The 18,357-nt window shown below is 43.2% G+C and overlaps 1 protein-coding gene across 1 annotated transcript in view; it reads left to right on the forward strand.

Moving 5' to 3' along the window:
• Positions 1-18,357, forward strand: part of LOC127660462 (actin-binding protein WASF3-like) — a 51,685-nt gene that overhangs the window by 21,937 nt on the left and 11,391 nt on the right. Inside the window, exons 2-3 of the mRNA XM_052150716.1 lie at positions 8,651-8,795; positions 9,593-9,727. Coding sequence (XP_052006676.1) covers positions 8,663-8,795; positions 9,593-9,727 — 268 coding nt within the window. The 5' untranslated portion in view covers positions 8,651-8,662. The remainder of the gene's footprint in view (positions 1-8,650; positions 8,796-9,592; positions 9,728-18,357) is intronic.

The raw sequence follows: 18,357 nt of genomic DNA on the forward strand, positions 1-18,357 counted from the left end.
GACGAAAACCTTCTCCAGAGTGCTCTGGACCTCAGACTGGGCCGAAGGTTCACCTTCCAACAAGACAATGACCCTAAGCACACCGCTAAAATAACGAAATAGTGGCTTCACAACAACTCCGTGACTGTTCTTGAATGGCCCAGCCAGAGCCCTGACTTAAACCCAATTGAGCATCTCTGGAGAGACCTGAAAATGGCTGTCCACCAACGTTTACCATCCAACCTGACAGAACTGGAGAGGATCTGCAAGGAGGAATGGCAGAGGATACCCAAATCCAGATGTGAAAAACTTGTTGCATCTTTCCCAAAAAGACTCATGGCTGTATTAGATCAAAAGGGTGCTTCTACTAAATACTGAACAAAGGGTCTGAATACTTAGGACCATGTGATATTTCAGTTTTTCTTTTTTAATAAATGTGCAAAAATGTCAACAATTCTGTGTTTTTCTGTCAATATGTGGTGTTGTGTGTACAATAATGAGGAAAAAAAATGAACTTAAATGATTTTAGCAAATGGCTGCAATATAACAAAGAGTGAAAAATGTAAGGGGGTCTGAATACTTTCCGTACCCACTGTATATATATATACAGAGTACAGCAAGAGATTCTACAGGAAAGCGCCCGATCCACAGCAGTGCCGCAACTAGCGCAGCTACACCACAACTTGAGAAGTATCTAGCTGAACTACGCCAGAAGCGACAATCCCCTTGACTACAGTCGCATAAACAAAGACGGCTTTCCTTTGCTTGCACGGATTGCGTACAGGTATTTATCTGCCCAAGCACCAGCACAGAGAGTGAGAGACTGTTCAGTGCAGCATCTCATGTTCTTGATGAGCTTTCAGACAGGAGAGACTGTCAGAAAGTTTAGCAACTTTTGTTCTTGAAGAGAAACCTGTCACTTGTACTTAAATAGAAAGCGGTCCAATATATTATGTATAGCAATTACATTACACTTGTTCTTCACTTGAGGATACATCTGTCGTTTACAGTTGAGGTTGGATTTAGTTCAATTACTGCTGTTTTGCACTGTTGTTTTGCACAATAATTTTCACTTAAAGTGTAGATACGTTTACATAAACAGAATAGAGCACTGATCTATATATATAATTATATATTATAGTTATATATAGATCAGTGGAATAGAGGCCCTCTGCCATTCTGTGTTCTGCCTGTTGTTTTAATTCAAAGTACTGTTGCATATTTAAACTTTTTGAAAGATGCTAGCTAAGTTCATTACTTGACTGTTTTTTTGCATATAATTTTTTTCTAAAACTTTACATTATTTGGATAATTGTTAATAAAATCTGTAAAATTAGATTTTTACAGAACTGAATGAAAAATAAAATTTTATATATTTTTAATATATTTGTTGTCTAATTTTGTTGTGTTACTTTCAATAAAAGTGTGATTTATTTGATTTGTTTGTAGTTTTTCAATTTAGATTCATTAAATTCATGAAATTAATAAGGTAAATAAATAAATAGGTAAAAATTTCGGTTTCAGTTTTCGGCCAAGTGCATCCTGGATTTACGGTTTCGGCCCAGAATTTTCATTTCGGTGCATCCCTAGTAATAACTTAACTCTCTCTCTCTGGAAAGGGAACACATATCATGGCCCCTTTAACCAGGAGATTGAGTTTTTTGTTTTTACATAAAAAGAAATCCGGTTTACGGTAGTGAGAACACGCCGTTGAAACACGGAAAAGCAGCGAGTGAATTAAATCCTGACGCCCTTATAAGACCCACAGAAAAGAATATATCTGGCAGAAGTTTCCACGCTGCCAGGATCTCTGAGATGGGTATTATATTTTAACACTTCCTGTTGAGGGGTTGTCGAGTGTTTCGCATCCTGAATAAAATGCAGGAACAGCGAAAACACCCAATTTTGATGGAAGCCTCTGCAACCCGAAACACCAAGAGGTGGTGGGAATGGAGGGGCTTCGAGGGGGTACCGGGAGGGGTGAAGTGAAGCACGCGCCCTGTCCCGAGGGGAGCTACTCCCTAATCTAGGCACAAGACCGTCAGGGTTTTCTCTTACTAGTCCTGAGGTCTTGCTTCTGGGGCTGGCGAGGGCGGCGAGACTGTCCCCAATCCCTGGGAGGAGGAGCACGACTCGCCACGCTTTGCTTTTGAGCCTCCCTTCAGTCAGGACCGAGGCGGGTCTGAGGCTTGCTCGTCAAGCGCAGAACCCACACTCAGGTCGTCCAGGAGGTCAGCCTGGTACGCCTGTAAAACAGCATAGTGTGCAGAGCAGCACCAGCCTGACCTGCTGCTTGATAAGCCCTTCCCACTAAAGTGGAGGTTGTCCTACAAGGCTTTGAGGGGAGAGAGGGCTTCTTAAGTGACGATGCCGAGCCCGGTGAGAGACAGCCCGCAAGCGTCTCTTCGACCGGCGGCATCACTGAATACCCCAGTGCCTCAGCACCCACGATAGTCGAATATAATGACGTCGAGGGTATGTGAACACGGGAAGTAAAGTTTTTTTTAAGGGGTTCTCCATGAGCGAAAAAGCTCTTCATGGAGGTTATCAAAGAAGGGAAGGGACCCATGAGGCGTTCCCTTTCTTAGACTGGAAGATAAAATCTATCCCCTAATTTGGAGCGTTTGGGGATCTCTTTTTGCGTGGCCAGTCCAATCTGGCAACCGCACGAGTAACAACATCGAGCAATTCCTCCGTAGATTTTTTTATTGCGGACGGAAAGCTCTGAGGCGGGAAGAGAATCGCGATCCTCCTCATGATCCGAAGAAGCATTGGAACGCGCTTCGAGATCTTGTTAAGGACTAGCTGGGTTTGGGGAGAGAGTGAGAGAAAGGGATCAACCCGTCTCTTGCTCCTCAGCCAAATCCATGCAAGAGCCCCACAGACTATCTTTTTTTTTTCGTGAGTGCTGACTCCCGGAAGCAAGCGAGGCGAGCACGAAGCACTTTGCCTGTTAAAGCAAATCGCAGTGTTCGCACCCGCCCCACTGCAACGCGAGAGCAGCGTGCTCTTACCCCCAAACAAACAGCAAAAACGTATGCAGTGTTTGCGGCTTTCAGTCATTCCCTCTTTTATATATATATATATATATATATATATATATATATATATATATATATATATATATAATATATTTTCTTAACAGAAGAGAAAAGAGGAAAATATTCGCTGCGCACTGTCTAACCAATTCTAACTCCTAATAGAGGAAAGAAAGTTTTGACAGGGTTTGTAAAACACACAGAAACAGAATCGCTCTGAAAAAAGAGTTTCTGACGACACCTGGTGACGTATCCATTTATAGCCTGGCCGCAGGTGCATCTAATGATTACATCAGCCGAGGCTATAAATTCCAGTCAATGTTCATTGACGTGTTGCACACATTATTCAGCTCGGTCACAACTAGGGTTGTTCCCCGTAGCGCTTAGCAGCACTGCATCATAGTGAAGCTTTTTGTAAAGGGAACATTTGGTTCCAGCAAGCTTTTTTTCTCTGTAAAATCGCTGGAAGCATACAGAGTAAAATTAAGGCTCCGCCTTTCAAGACGACACAAAATCTGACTGCATTGCTTGGCTGTTATGAATAAAACTATGCCGCATTTTTAAAAACAGACTTTGGAGACAAGCAACATTTTGTTTATGAGACTCTAATATAGAAGATAATATACAGTTATTTAACATGAATGCTGCTCAGATTGCATAGTTTGTTGAAGAACAATGACAATGGGTAAATCTTTCAGGCGAGATCTCATGTAAACAATGGAGAATATATCAATATTTCTCAGATTTATCACTTTTATGTACAAAAAGTGCTGTTGGATGTTTTTCATCGAACGCTTGCCAATTGACCCAAGTGTGGAGAACTGGATTCATCTGGCGATTGCGTTTATATAACAAAGGTATGAAGTCCTGTTTGATATTGCTGTTTTAATTTGTACTCCTGGCACAAATAACTAAATGGCTGTTTCTGGAGCAGAGATCGGATATCAATGTTGAACCCTTAGACCTTTGAAAAGATGTATAATTTTTAACATTAATTACATTTATAGACGGTAAATTATATATTAAATGTAAGCAGATTGACGTCGCTACTGCGCGCATGGGGATTACGTATCAACAGGTTAACCAATCCTTTTATTACTTACACTTCACACAGTCTAGGCGGGCGCTCTTGGGAGTAAGGATTACACTCCTTTGTCTCTCCAGTCTGAGGAGTGGCAGAGCAGGTCACGCCACTTTTTTGCTTTATTCATGAGCAGACATAGAGTGAGAGCATTTCAGTGTAGTGTGAGTTGTTTTTGAACTGGTGTATAATTTTTACAATAGGGTGTGTGAGAGAGATGGATGAAGCCAGCAGTTGTTACCTTGATGACAAACTGGAAAGTGCTAGATTAATGTTATGGACAGGCAAATAAAGTGGTCTTGTTTACTTGGCCATTTTAAGATCAGCATCTGCCGATAACTATGCACAATCTGCTTCATTAGCTATTCCTTGTGTCATTTTCTTTTTTTATATATTTATAGTTATCAGCCATTAGTTACCCCACAATCTAAGTATTGGCATTGGAATCAAACATCTGTATATTGTGATGATTTTCTCACAAAATTGTTTGAATATTAAGATTCCTGTATCAATATTTCTAGTAATCTATTTGTGTATTCATATAATGTCCGTCATTTCAGTAATAAAGAAGCAGGTTGTCTAAAAAATCTCAAACTTCATATTACAGAGGCATTTCCCAGTGCAGTCAGAGCTGCTTATGAGACATGAGAGCAACTGAAACAGATTCACTCATTTTTCCCACAAGTCTAGAGTCTTTCTAATCCATTTGTTGTGGTTTAAATTACAATCCAATGATGATAATGTGATGAGTCTTGATATACTGAAACTTGGCATATATTTTCTTAATACGTATTGTATCTTAAGGTGGTTGAAGATGCCCAGCCCTAACACACACACACAATTGTTTGATTAGTTCAACAGATATTCTTACATTTATTGTCTGCAAGGTTTTCCATTAAAATTTAGCCTGCAATAATCACTAGACAACAGGAACACACGCACACACAATGTCTGATGTCCCACTAGGCTGTAACAGTGCTTTTTTTCATGTCTCATTAGTATCAAACTAGTCCACACTTTTTTCTGTGTGCTCAGGTCACTTAACTATTTCGCCTGCATGCCTGTGTGTGCGGCATTCCAGTGAGTGTCTTTATTAATGTCCGTCTGTGGACAGTGGTGGTCAGTAAACAGAAGCAGATCGCAGTAGGTCCGGCTACAGAAAGAAAGACCCAGTTCTGTCAGAAACCTGTGGAATGAAATGCAGACAAAACATTATTAGGCACAAAACCATGGATACAGCACCATTCCTGCATCGTGTCAGACTCCACTGCTACGTGTCGCTGAATGATGTTGACTAAATGCAGCCGGTGCCAGCCAAACATCACTTCAGTCTATTATGATTGACTTCAGAGGATGAACGGATGCCAACTCCAACCATAAGATATGGGATGCTTCATATGCCATTGTCTGAACCTTGGATTGAGGATGGACCACACCGAACCTCACCGAAATTACCGGCCAGGTTGAAATGCGTTTCACATCCCCAATCTCTGCCTGCATCAACTAGGTCTATTGATTGACTGCTATCTTGAAATGGAATGCATAGACTAACAATTGCCAACAAAAGGCTTCATCGGCCAATTAACTAGGACAATTGCATCTATGTGAACTTCTGCAGTTAATCCAGGATGGACTTCAAAGACATTGGTCATTAATCTTACAATTCAAACAAAATCGATGTTTAAACACTGACCCTTAACACTTAGTTTAATAATTTTAAACCATGATTTTAACTATACATAAGTAATATTTACATTATATTCATGATGTTAGCCAGAGGGGAACTGGCCCCCACAGTGAGTCTGGTTTCTCCCAAGGTTATTTTTCTCTATTAATCAACATCTTATGGAGTTTTGTGTTCCTTTCCGCAGTCGCTTTCAGCTTGCTTACTGGGGTTATTATTACAATGATTTTTTATTACTTATTTTTAAACATGATAAACAATGTTATTTTATCTAATTACACAATGATGATTCATCTGCATTATAGACATTACAGTTTTATCGTCTGTTAATGCCTGATCTTCTGTAAAGCTGCTTTGAAACGATGTGTGTTGTGAAAGGCCCTATACAAATAAAATTGACTTGACTTGACAAAACACTTATGGAATGCTAGTTTATCTGAAAGACATCATATAATCAGAGTTATAGAACCATCTTTAATTTAATAAAAAATTTAAATTTTTAGATATACACACTGTAGTGTCAAACTACAAACTAGTAGGGTTGTGTCAATACAATTAAATATCGATATATCACAATACTTTTTCTCACAATATAGTATTGATACTTTAGATCCATGTTTTGATATTTATATTCAACTATTTGTGCTTTCATACAATGTCCATTTTAATAAAGAAGAATCAAGTCATCTAAATAAGTGCAAACTCAGAGTGGCATTCCTCAGTGCAGTCAGAGATTCTTCTATAAGTCAAGTCATTTTTATTTGTATATAGCTGAACACACACCATTTCAAATCAGCTTTAGAGAAATTTATGCTATAACAGAAAAATGAAGCTGTAATGTGTTGGAGTCATCTTTGTGATAAAAATGTGATTGTAAATTGTGCCTTTGAAAAAAAATAAGTAAATAATATTTGTATTTAGACCCCCAGTGAGCTAACAGATTGCTATCAAATGTTACAAATAATGAAGTTCCCCGTCTGTCGCTCACATCGACGTTGTGTCGAAGAAGCGACACTAGGGGTCTCTACTGAGTGCCGAATATACCTCTGATCTATGAAAAAAGGCCAATGAGAAGTTGGCAGACAGAATTTGCATGTCCCGCCCTCGGACATACGGGTATAAAGGTGGGGAAATACGTCTGTTTCATTCAGAAATTTTCTTCGGAGCAGATGGTCGTGTATGCAGCGAGCTGCGAGTCACACATCTGTTCCTCTTACCTCTTTTCGATCTGCTGTTGGATCTACAGCGCACTTCAGCGGCTTTCTCCTTCTCTGCATGGCAGTGCAGTTTGCCCCTGGGCACTTCGTCAGTGCAAACTAAAAGAATTGTTTGTAAAAAGAGTGATTTTCTCTAAAAGAGTATTTTCCTCTAAAAGAGCAATACACAGCGGCGTTGAACATCCTTTTCAGGACTCGTCCTGGTTCAGGGAACCTTTTCGGCTCCTCAGAAAAATCCTGAATGAAACAGACGTATTTCCCCGCCTTTATACCCATATGTCTGGGGGCAGGACATGCTAATTCTGTCTACCAACTTCTCATTGGCCTTTTTTCATAGATCAGAGGTATATTTGGCGCTCAAGAGAGACCCCTAGTGTCGCTTCTTCGACACAACATCTCGTTCCCTCCATCAGGGAACGGAGGTTACATCTGTAACCTAGACGTTCTTTGCTGTAGAAGATGACGTAACTATGTTTTCGAGAGTCAAATTATATTTTTGCAGCTTATTTTTTTAAGGTTTTTGGTCCAATAATTTGTACCACTGTTTTGTCAGAATTGAGTAGAAGGAAATTTCTAGATATCCCATCTTTGATATCATTGATGCACTCTGCTAACTTGGAGAATTGTGAAATTTCGTCAGGTTTTTAAAGAAATATAAAGTTGGGTATTGTCGGCATAACAGTGAAAATTAATTTCCTGGTTCCTGAAAATGTCCCCAAGGGAAGCATATAAAGAAACCATTTGACTTCTCTCCTTAAAGAGGACCTTAAAGAGACCATGTTGGGTTAAATGCTATGTTACATGTTATGCTATATATCAATGCTTGTAAATAAATACTTGTGTTATTTATATATATATATATATATATATATATATATATATATATATATATATATATACTGTATGTGCAATAAAATATATATTCAATAAATGGAATTTGTATATTTAAAAACATTTGAGCAAAATTATGAAAAACTGATCAAATTTGTAAAATTTATATTTCTGTAATCTACCAAGTTAGAAGGTCCCCTGTTTAATTACTAACAGCATTATCTGAAAGATAATTCATTTCATACTGTATGTAAGCAAAATGGACATTATAACTGTAATATACCCAAATTAATTGATGATGTGAAAGCTTGTGCACCGGAATCTATTCTAATTATTATATCGGGATTTTATTGTGATTATATCGAATCGTGACAAACATATTGTGATATATCACGATATATCAAATCTTGACATGTGTATCACAAAGTGTGTCGTAACGTGAGGTGGCTGGGATACCCACTTTTTCTAGAGTGCCTTTTATTTGTTCATCGAAAAAGTAAAAAAAAAAAAAAGTTTTTATTATGTTATTGTAAGCTGTATACATGCAAATCCTGGAACAAAATGTGGGTCTGCAAACGCAACTTACAGACACTCTGAACAGTACTGTTACTCCACTATAAATAATTGAAAATGAATAAATAGAAAAACAATGTTTTGTCACAAACAAATTGTACATCGCTTTAAGTAGCTGGTTTCATATCAGTGAACTTTTAGTGGACATTTCTGTCTTCATTTTACAGTGTGTACTCATTCAAAGAGCGCTAAGAAAGTAGACTTTCTAAATTACAAATTAGACTTTCTCTCACTCTCTCTCTCTCAGCTGTAGTCAGTCATGCCACTGGTCAAGAGGAGTATTGAGCCCAAGCACCTGTGCAGAGGAGCTCTTCCTGATGGAGTGCCCAGTGAGCTGGAGTGCGTCACCAACAGCACCCTGGCGGCCATCATCAAACAGCTGGGCAGCCTGAGTCAGTGACACTCTTTCTTTCTTTTCTCACTTCTTTTATTGAATTGCCTGTTCCTTTATGTATTTATCTGCACACACTGCTAAAAAGACAGACATGGTATGTCGCTTGCATTTGTCGTGTTTTGGATGCTGTTAGTGTTCCCCATCATTGGAAGCTGGTGCATATTTTTGGATAATGATTGAAACCTCTTTGCTTTGCATCATTCTTAAGAACACCCCTTCCCAGTGATAAAAACCACAGTAATGCATGGGCTCTGGTGACTTGTTGCCTTAATATACACACACCTGTGACTGCACATCATTTGAATTCTAATTTCATTTGAAATTATTCAGAAAAATAATTTCTGACATTGCAGTTTAAGTCAAGCTCAAGGGCTTCTGTTTTTAATAAATAATACATCACAAATAAAATTATATTTAAATGAAAGGATTCTCGTTATACGAATTTGCAGGTGAGAGTTCACCAAACTTGAACTTTGGTGCTCAGTGGAGTAAATAGAGCATGAAGTGTAGTATTACCACGGCTTTAATGCAGAAAGTTGCTATATTGCTGTGCAACAGCAAGCAAATTATCTCCGCTTTGCATTGTACCTAACAAACAAAAACAAGTTCTTGCTTGACATGTTTGCATTACTCTGTTTCTTGATCGTTATGAATGGTATAACATTATAAATGGTATAAAAATTAGAAATGATATTGCTGGTTGACACATTTCTACTGTGGCATGGTACTGTATACATCATAACACCTAACCCTACAGCGGGGTAATCTCTGTTTCTCTCACTGTCGGTCTTACAGGTCGTCATGCGGAGGACATCTTCGGGGAGTTGTTTAATGAAGCTAACAGTTTCTACCTGCGTATGAATAACCTGCAGGAGAGAGTAGACTTGCTGGCTATCAAAGTCACCCAGCTGGACTCCACCGTGGAAGAGGGTAACAACAATCATTATGCTTAATCTCTAGGTCATCTTCAGATCTTATCAGGCTTTTAGCTGTAGCAGGTAGCAGATGGAGAGAGTTTGAGAAAGGGAAATTTAGAGTTTGCCTTTGAGTGCTGTCCTGGGTTATGGTCTTCTTTAAGCCTGTAGTTTGAGGGGTGACCACTGATCTATAATATAGAACTGGATTGCTGATGACGTCATAACATTGATGGCACTGTGCCACCATTTTGCTTGACCCAAACATTCCATTGTGCCTATTGACTTAATAGGAAAACGTCATGGTTACTGTTGTAACCTCCGTTCCCCGACGGAAGGAACGAGACGTTGTGTCGAATGAAGTGACACAAGGGGTCTTCCTGAGACCCCAAACCTAACTCTGAACCTGAGAAAAGGCCAATGTCAAGTTGGCAGACAGAATTTGCATGCCCCGCCCCGGACATATGGGTATATGGGAAGCGGGGCAGCGAGTGCCAGTCAGGATTTTGCACTGAGGCGCCGAAAATAAGGTACGCCCGTTTACAGTGGTGGATCTAGTACTGTGGCAGGAGGGACACATCATCTCGGGGAACGGAGGTTACAACAGTAACCATGATGTTCCACTTTTGTCACTCACTCAACGTTGTGTCAAATAAAGTGACACAAGGGGTCCCATATAAAAACGGCACGCACTGACCGTGTTACGTGAACTTTTGAGACGGGTGCAAGCAGGCTACTGCATGCTAGAGGCATCTGTGTCGGCTGCACGTAGCCCTCCCCAACGCCCCCAAAGAGATATCACAAACAGACCTTAGGTTCCCCGCACCCCTGAGGGGGGGAACAGGTGCTACATGACTATCATGGGAGCAAGCCCAGCAGCTGCAGCCTTCTCTCTTACTATGTCTCTCACATAGGACGTGATCTAAACGCTATGAAATGCATCAGGAAAGGCGGTTTTTCCCGGTCCTATTCTTTCAGGGGGAAAAGATCCTGTGGAGGCCACATCCTGCCCAGTCTAGGGGGAGGTAACATGTGGCAAATACACCAAGAGGGTTGTGAAGCCGTACGTGGGAAATGGCGCGGTGGTAGGTCCAGTCTAATGAGGGGGGACTCTACAAGCACGGTGACCGGGGCAGCCCAAGGAAAACGTGGGCCCGCCGACATCACAGGGAGTTTGCCTGAAAAGGGAACTAAGCCCGTGGTGCCCGACCCCAGTACAGAGCACCTGTGACTCGTAGTGGGTCTGGACGCGAATTGCTCCGCTGAATTGAGTACCCACGAGGATGCCACACTTCTCGCAGAGTGTGCCCAAACCCGCAAGGGGGCGGGCACGACCTAGGTGTGGGCATCAATGACCCAGTGAGCTAACCTCTGTTTGGAGACGGTGTTCCCTTTCCACCAACCGCTGAAGCAGACAAAAACCTGCTTCAGCGGTTGGTGGGATGCGCTGTTGCAGAGTCTTCACCGCTGCCATCGGCTAGGGGAGCAGCCGCCTGCATGGGGATGGAGGGGTCACTTCCAGCCGCTAGGAGCTGGAGGAACCACTGCCATCCACAGAAGAAGGGGAGGAATGGTTCTGTCCACCAGGGGCCAGAGAACTCACTGCCATCCGCCGGGGGAGGAGGGAGCTGGCTTCCATCAAAGGGCGAAGGAGCGGTTGAGAACAGGGTGACAGCGCGTCCGGGAGCCAGCGAGCAAGTTCTCTCTCTCTCTCTCTCTCTCTCTCTCTCTGTCTCTCTGTGTCTCTGCTAGATGGATGAGCGACCCGAGGCAGAGTCTCTCTCAGCACCGACCACCGAGAGAAATAACTTCTGATTGGAGAACAAATTCTGTACCATGTGGTACCATTTAACATAATTACAAAATAAACAATGCTTGTAAAATTTGTACCGTTAACACATTTCAACCAGTATATTGCCCACCTCTTTGCCACTATGAGCTAAACCCCAGAACAGTGCACTGATGGGCTGATTTGATGTTGCGAACCAAACCAAGAAGAAAGTGAAATATCCCGTTTCCAAACAAATCAATCAAACTACAGGTCTGAAAGCATCCTGCCTGGTTCTATGTAGCCATGATATGTTAATCTATTTAAAAGATTGAGCCCAGCTGCGATCGATAACTGGGGAGTCGATGAAGAGTGTTTAACATGCACCAGCTCCCTCATGAACCCTCACTGAGGGAGGTGAAACATCGACATTTCTTTTAAAGCCCAAGTGTTCCATTATCACCTGGTTCTCTTCAGAGTGAATGATGACCTTTGAACCACACCTGTGCTGAGAGCAAGGCTTGCTGGAAATGCACAGCGTGTGGATTCTGTGTTGCATGTGCATGTATATAGCTCTCTAATGTGTGTGACTGTCTGACCTTAGAGTGATCTAGTATTTTATCTGCACAGCGAGAAGAATGGAGTTGGTGGTTGGGGAGGAGGATGAGGAAACAGAATAGAAAATTAGATGGTCTCTGAATATTAATACATCTCACAAAAAAAGAGCAGAGGGTAATGGGGTTTGCTGGCATTCATAGATAGGTCTGATCCAAAAGTCACCCTATCCCCCCTCCTATCGTCCGTTCTAATTATTAATGTATACTCAGCTTTAAAACTTAAAACTGAGCTTCTTTTATTTCTCAAATATACTCACTACACAAAGACTAAAGCCTGTAGTCAATTTGTTCGTAGAGCCATGTCTCCGTAGATATCAATATGGCTCAGTTGTGTGTCTGAGCAGCCATTTTGGGATCAATAACATCACCCTAATTGCAGGTAAATGTGACACAAATTGCTTCTGAATGAAAGAGTATGATTTTGAGAACATGAATAAATGTCCACCATCAACAACTCAGACAGAGATTAAGCGTAGCCCTGGACTGTAACCTAATTTTTAACAAAGCTTTTTAATGGTGACTTTCTTTAAAACATGAATTTGTCTTTGTTGGTGTCCTGAAAGCTGCACCATTGTTGTTTTTGAGAGAATGTATATTATAGATATTTGAACAAATGGACAAAGAAAAAAATGAGTTGTATTTTTCCATTAGAACAGAAATGCATTGTGGGTGTTTGTTCATACTAAATTTCTGAAAAACAGAACCTCCTCCTTTTATGAGCTGTCTCAGGTTTTACCTGATATAACCCATTTCTGCCATCAGATCAGCCAGTATGCTGAGCCTTACATTAGTAATGCTCAGTAAAACAGTACAGTGGCCCCTGCGGTGCAATCAGTGCTTGTTCTCCAGTGGCATACATACAGCTGAAGTCAGATGGTTATTAATTAAAACTTTTTGCAGCTACTGTTGTTTTTTTTTTATTTTTTTTGCTTTTGTGATCCATACCTAACAAGTGACTTTCAAAAACAAACTATGTTCCCGAATTAGAGGCAGCTAATATAAGGGGTAGTGTTGGGGAGTAACAAACTAAAAGTTGTGACTATAGATGGGTTTCCATCCATGTATTTTATGCACATTTTTGGGATATTGCATAAAAACTGCTGGATGGAAAAACCAAGATTCAAATAAAAAAAAATTATACAACGAATAAATGTTTTAACTATAAGAAATTTGCATAAACTATGATGTAAACAAATTTACAGAATAAACTCCTGTTGAATTTATTAGGAGTACATGATGCACATCAAAAAATGAATGTGACTGAATAATTAATTCATAACTGGATTAACCAGAGGATCAGTCATAGCATCTGAAATGTTGCTCTGTTCATCCTGAAATAATGGTGCCTAGAAAATCCAAAGGCTCCATAGAGATTGCAGAGCAAATAAGTCGAATACAAAAAAAAAAATCCGCACAGCAAAGACACACACACACACACACACACACACACGGTGCTCCCAGAACTGTGTGATGCGCTGTCACTCCCAGACATGAGACAAGTTCTTCTAGAGTGTTTTGTCTGCAAGCTCTAAACAGCAAGTATTTCATTAATAGAGTCACAGTGTCAACAATTTATCTGGAAGTGACTATTTTGTTCTTTTGAACACATGAGATGGGAATGCGGTTTGTTTTTGCAATATTATGGTATTTTGCATGTATTAATTTTGCATGTATTAAATTATAATTAAAATTGGATGATAAAAGATGGAGTAATAACATCTGAAAGAAGTAACGTCTCTGACTTACCTCAATCTACAGGAAACGGTACAAGGCAGTGTAAGGCTAGACTTACACATGCTTCAGGGAAGTCTAAGGTCACATCACACATAGTCTGTGTTTGTGCCATTCTAGATTAGTCCTGGGTGAGAGGCAGAGTGTGTGAATGACCACCTGTTGTGTCTTGTCCTCACTCTCTCTCTCTACAAACAAATAAGAGACTTAAGCAGGGATTTCACGCAGCTCTGATTTAAGCCTTTTTACTCTTTATGCTGATCAATGGACAGCTTGTTTTTGTCAAACACCAATTTGAATCATTTTAGAAGAGACATTACACTGATGTCAGATCAGTATTACGAGTTAATGACTAAAATTATTGACTTATTCTTGTCCAGACCACCAAGTGTGACTGATAACTGGCTATCATATGGCCCAGTGCACTCAATATACCCAACAAGCAGGTCTTGATAGCTAACACCCATCCACCCGCCAAATGGTATAGCATGGCAGTGCCGGGTAACACAGTCACTGTTACAAGCCACTTTGGCAGGTGATGTTTGCAGGATTTTATCTGCATATAAATATATGTGAATGTCAGTGCACCGCTGAAGCAAATGTAACTTTATTAATATCATGTTCAGTGCTTTATAAGCACTAAATACTGAATGCCTCTGATTTCTGACACGGGCATCTGTGCAGGGATAATAAAGCATGATATCACACAAACCACCACAGCACACACATCTTCGTGCTCCAGAGATACGATAGCCAGAATTCTGGGAATGCGCGGAGCTGAACTTACATGAGTTTTATCGCGTCAGAGACAACAAAATTTACACTATGTAAACCATTTCAAATCTACAGAGAATGTTCTACTTTAAAGCACTATATAGAGGAAGTCAGACCTCTCAAACTGCTAAATAGCCCTGACATTATAAACAGCTCTGAGGAGGTAAAGACGAAGCAGTACTGTGCCATGCATCAACTTAAACTACCAGGTGTTTTAAAATACACATCATCACTCAGCAGATGTGCACAGCATTAACACTAACTGGTATAAATGTATATTAAATCTATTAAGGTGACTCTATTAGACCATTTGTATTACAACTGTGAAAGTTAAAGTTTCTTATTGTGTTTAGTATATTATTTTTTCATAACAAATAATAAAGTTTATTTTTTAGAAAGACTTCTACCTGCGGTTATGTCCTTTTTATTACAAATTAGGGCTGTAACTAACGATTATTTTGATAATCATTTAATCTAACGATTATTATATAGATTATTTTGACTATTCGGCGATTATTGCAATGATTAATCATTAGCTATTAACCAAGTATTCAGCTTGTGCCCCGTCTTAAAAGGTTGTTTTAAATGTGCTTGCTAACAATAAAGAGGACAAAATCATCTTTTAAATATACCTGTAAATTACATTCACTGAATTAAAGGGGAAAAATATTTTTATTTTAAGTTTAATTCAGTAAAGAAATTCACTGCAAAAAATCCTATTGTTATCAAGTGTTTTTGTCTTGTTTTCCAATTAAAATTGACTCAAAATCCTTAAAACAATATACATTTACTTGACAAGTAACGTATAAGATATTTAGACTTGCTTTAAGAGAATTTATCTTAAATATACATGTATTTTGTATATAAGTGTAATTGTTTCACTTGGTTATTGTAACGATTGAGCAGCGAGGCAGACGAGGAGATGCGGATCCGAATGCAGTTAGACTTTATTAAATAAACAAGCAAGTAAACACAAAGGAACAACCCTCAATGGGGAAATAAAACATAAAACTGAAAACTAAACACGATGAAACCAAACAGAGAACTCAGGCAACAAAACAGAGAACTCAGGCATGGAACACATACCAGGCTAACAACAAACAACGATAGACAAGGACTGAACAAAGAACCGGGGTATAAATACATGAGCAAGGGAAAAAGGGGCCAATGAACAAAACAGAACTCAAACAAGATAACAAGGTGATAAACAGAAGCAAAATGGCAAATTAACGAGGGCAGGTGCAAACAATGAACGGTGAACACGAAAGCTAACAAAGAGACTATGGAGCTACACAAGGGACAAAAATGGCAAACAAAAGGGCAACAGTGAAACAAGACAAGGTATACATAACAGAGCCCCCCTCAAAGGATCGGATTCCAGACGATCCTAAAGAACAAAAAACCAAGGACAAAAAACTCACAAAAAACAAAATGAGGGCACCAGGGGCAGACAGGCAGACCAGGGGGGCACAAGAGCAAGAAGGCAGTCCAAGGGGCACAGAGGGCAGGCAGGAAGTCCAAGGGGGCAACGAGTGACAGACAGGCAGTCCAGGGGGGCAAAGATTGGCAGACAGGCAGTCCAAGGAGGCCGAGAGGACAGGCAAGCTGTCTATGGGGGCACAAAGGGACAGGTTTAGGGGGCTAGGGAGGTATCGACCGGGCAGGGACAGGTTTAGATGGCCCGGGGGCTGGCCATAAGGCAAGGGCCGGCTCAGGGGGCCTAGGAGGAGGCCACAGGACAGAGGCCGGTTTTGGTGGCCTGGGAGATGGCCGTGAGCCAAGGGCCGGTTCCGGGGACCTGGGACGTGGCCACAGGACAGAGGCCGGTTTTGGTGGCCTAGGAGATGGCCATGGGGCAAGGACCGGTTCAGGAGGTCTGGGAGCTGGCCTCAGGGCAAGGACAGGTTCAGGAGGCTTTGGACCTGGCCGCAGGGCAAGGGCAGGTGCAGGAGGTCTGGGAGCTGACCTCAGGGCAAGGACGGGCTCAGGTGGCCTGGGAGCTGGCGCCGTAGGAGGTTCTTCTGATGGTGAGCTGGAAGGCTTCGGAGGCGGAGCCGAGGAAGGTGGCGCCGTAGGAGCCTCTAGAGGCGAGGCCCTAGGAGTCTCTGGAGGCGGAGCCGGGGGGGCTGAGCCGTAGGAGGCTCAGGAGGCAGAGCCGTGGGAGGCGGAGCCGTAGGAGGCTCGGGAGGCGGAGCCGCAGGAGGCTCGGGAGGCGGAGCCGCAGAAGGCTCGGGAGGCGGAGCCGCAGAAGGCTCGGGAGGCGGAGCCGTAAGAGGCTGAGTCATTGGAGGCGGAGCCGTAGGAGGCTGAGCCATTGGAGGCGGAGCCATAGGAGGCTCGAGAGACTTGAGGGGCAGAGCCCTGGAAGGCTCGCGAGGCCTGAGAGGCTTGAGGGGCGGAGCCCTGGAAGGCTCGGGAGGAGGAGCCCTAGAAGACTCGAGAGACTTGGGAGGCGGAGCCCTAGGAGGCTCGAGAGACTTGGGAGGCGGAGCCCTAGGAGGCTCGGGAGGAGGAGCCCTGGAAGACTTGAGAGGCGGAGCCCTGGAAGGCTCGAGAGACTTGAGAGGCGGAGCCCTAGGAGGCTCGGGAGGAGGAGCCCTGGAAGGCTCGGGAGGCGGAGCTCTGGAAAGCTCGGAAGGCAGAGTACTAGGAAGCTCGGAAGGCGGAGCTCTGGAAAGCTCAGAAGGCTCGGAAGGCAGAGTACTAGGAAGCTCGGAAGGCGGAGCTCTGGAAAGCTCGGAAGGCTCGGAAGGCAGAGTACTAGGAAGCTCGGGAGGCGGAGCTCTGGAAAGCTCGGGAAACTCGGAAGGCGGAGCTCTGGAAAGCTCGAGAGGAGCTGACTCTTGGACGGGCATGACCACTGGCGCTGGCCTTTGGACGGTCATGGCTACTGGCGCTAGCTCTTGGACGGTCGTGGCTACTGGCACTGGCTCTTGGGCGGTCCTGGCTACTGGCGCTGGCTCTTGGACGGTCATGGCTACTGGCGCTGGCTCGGGGACGGTCGAGGCTACAGGCGCTGGCTCGGGGACGGTCGAGGCTACAGGCGCTGGCTCAGAGACGGTCGAGGCTACAGGCGCTGGCTCACTGACTTCTGAGGCTACAGGCGCTGGCTCGCTGACTTCTGAGGCGACAGGCACTGGCTGGGTTACCGTGGTATGCACCGGCTTGGGTTCGCTGGGCACTGAGGGCAGAGCCAAGGGGGGTTTAGGGCACGGGGCTGCGGCAGGCGGAGGCTGGAGAGCAGAGACCTTTCCCCTTCTCCTCTTCCTCCAGGCTGATGCGACTGGCGAAGCTGGGACGCTGTTCCTGGTCAGCGTGGCTTCAGGCTCGCTGGCCATGGCTGGCAAGGCCTCAGGCTCGCTGACCATGGCTGACGAGGGCTCAGGCTCGCTGATGGTAGAGGCCGTAGGCGCTGGCTCGCTCACAGTGACATGCGGGGGCGCTGGCTCGCTCACAGTGACATGCGTGGGCGCTGGCTCGCTCACCGTGACAGGCGTGGGCGCAGGCTCGCTCACAGTGACATGCGTGGGCGCTGGCTCGCTCAAAGTGACAGGCGTGGGTGCTGGCTCGCAGACCGGGGCAGGTGTGGGTTCTGGCTCGCAGACCGGGGCAGGCGTGGGCTCTGGCTCGCAGACCGGGGCAGGCGTGGGCCGGGAGGCGGAAGCCTGTCTTCTCCTCCTCCTCCGGGCGGACGAAGTTGACCGACAATTTGTTATTGTCGACGTTGTTGATAATGTTGACTAATCGTTTCAGCCC

This window comes from Xyrauchen texanus, chromosome 2 (genome assembly GCF_025860055.1).
Source record: "Xyrauchen texanus isolate HMW12.3.18 chromosome 2, RBS_HiC_50CHRs, whole genome shotgun sequence".
NCBI lineage: Eukaryota > Metazoa > Chordata > Actinopteri > Cypriniformes > Catostomidae > Xyrauchen > Xyrauchen texanus.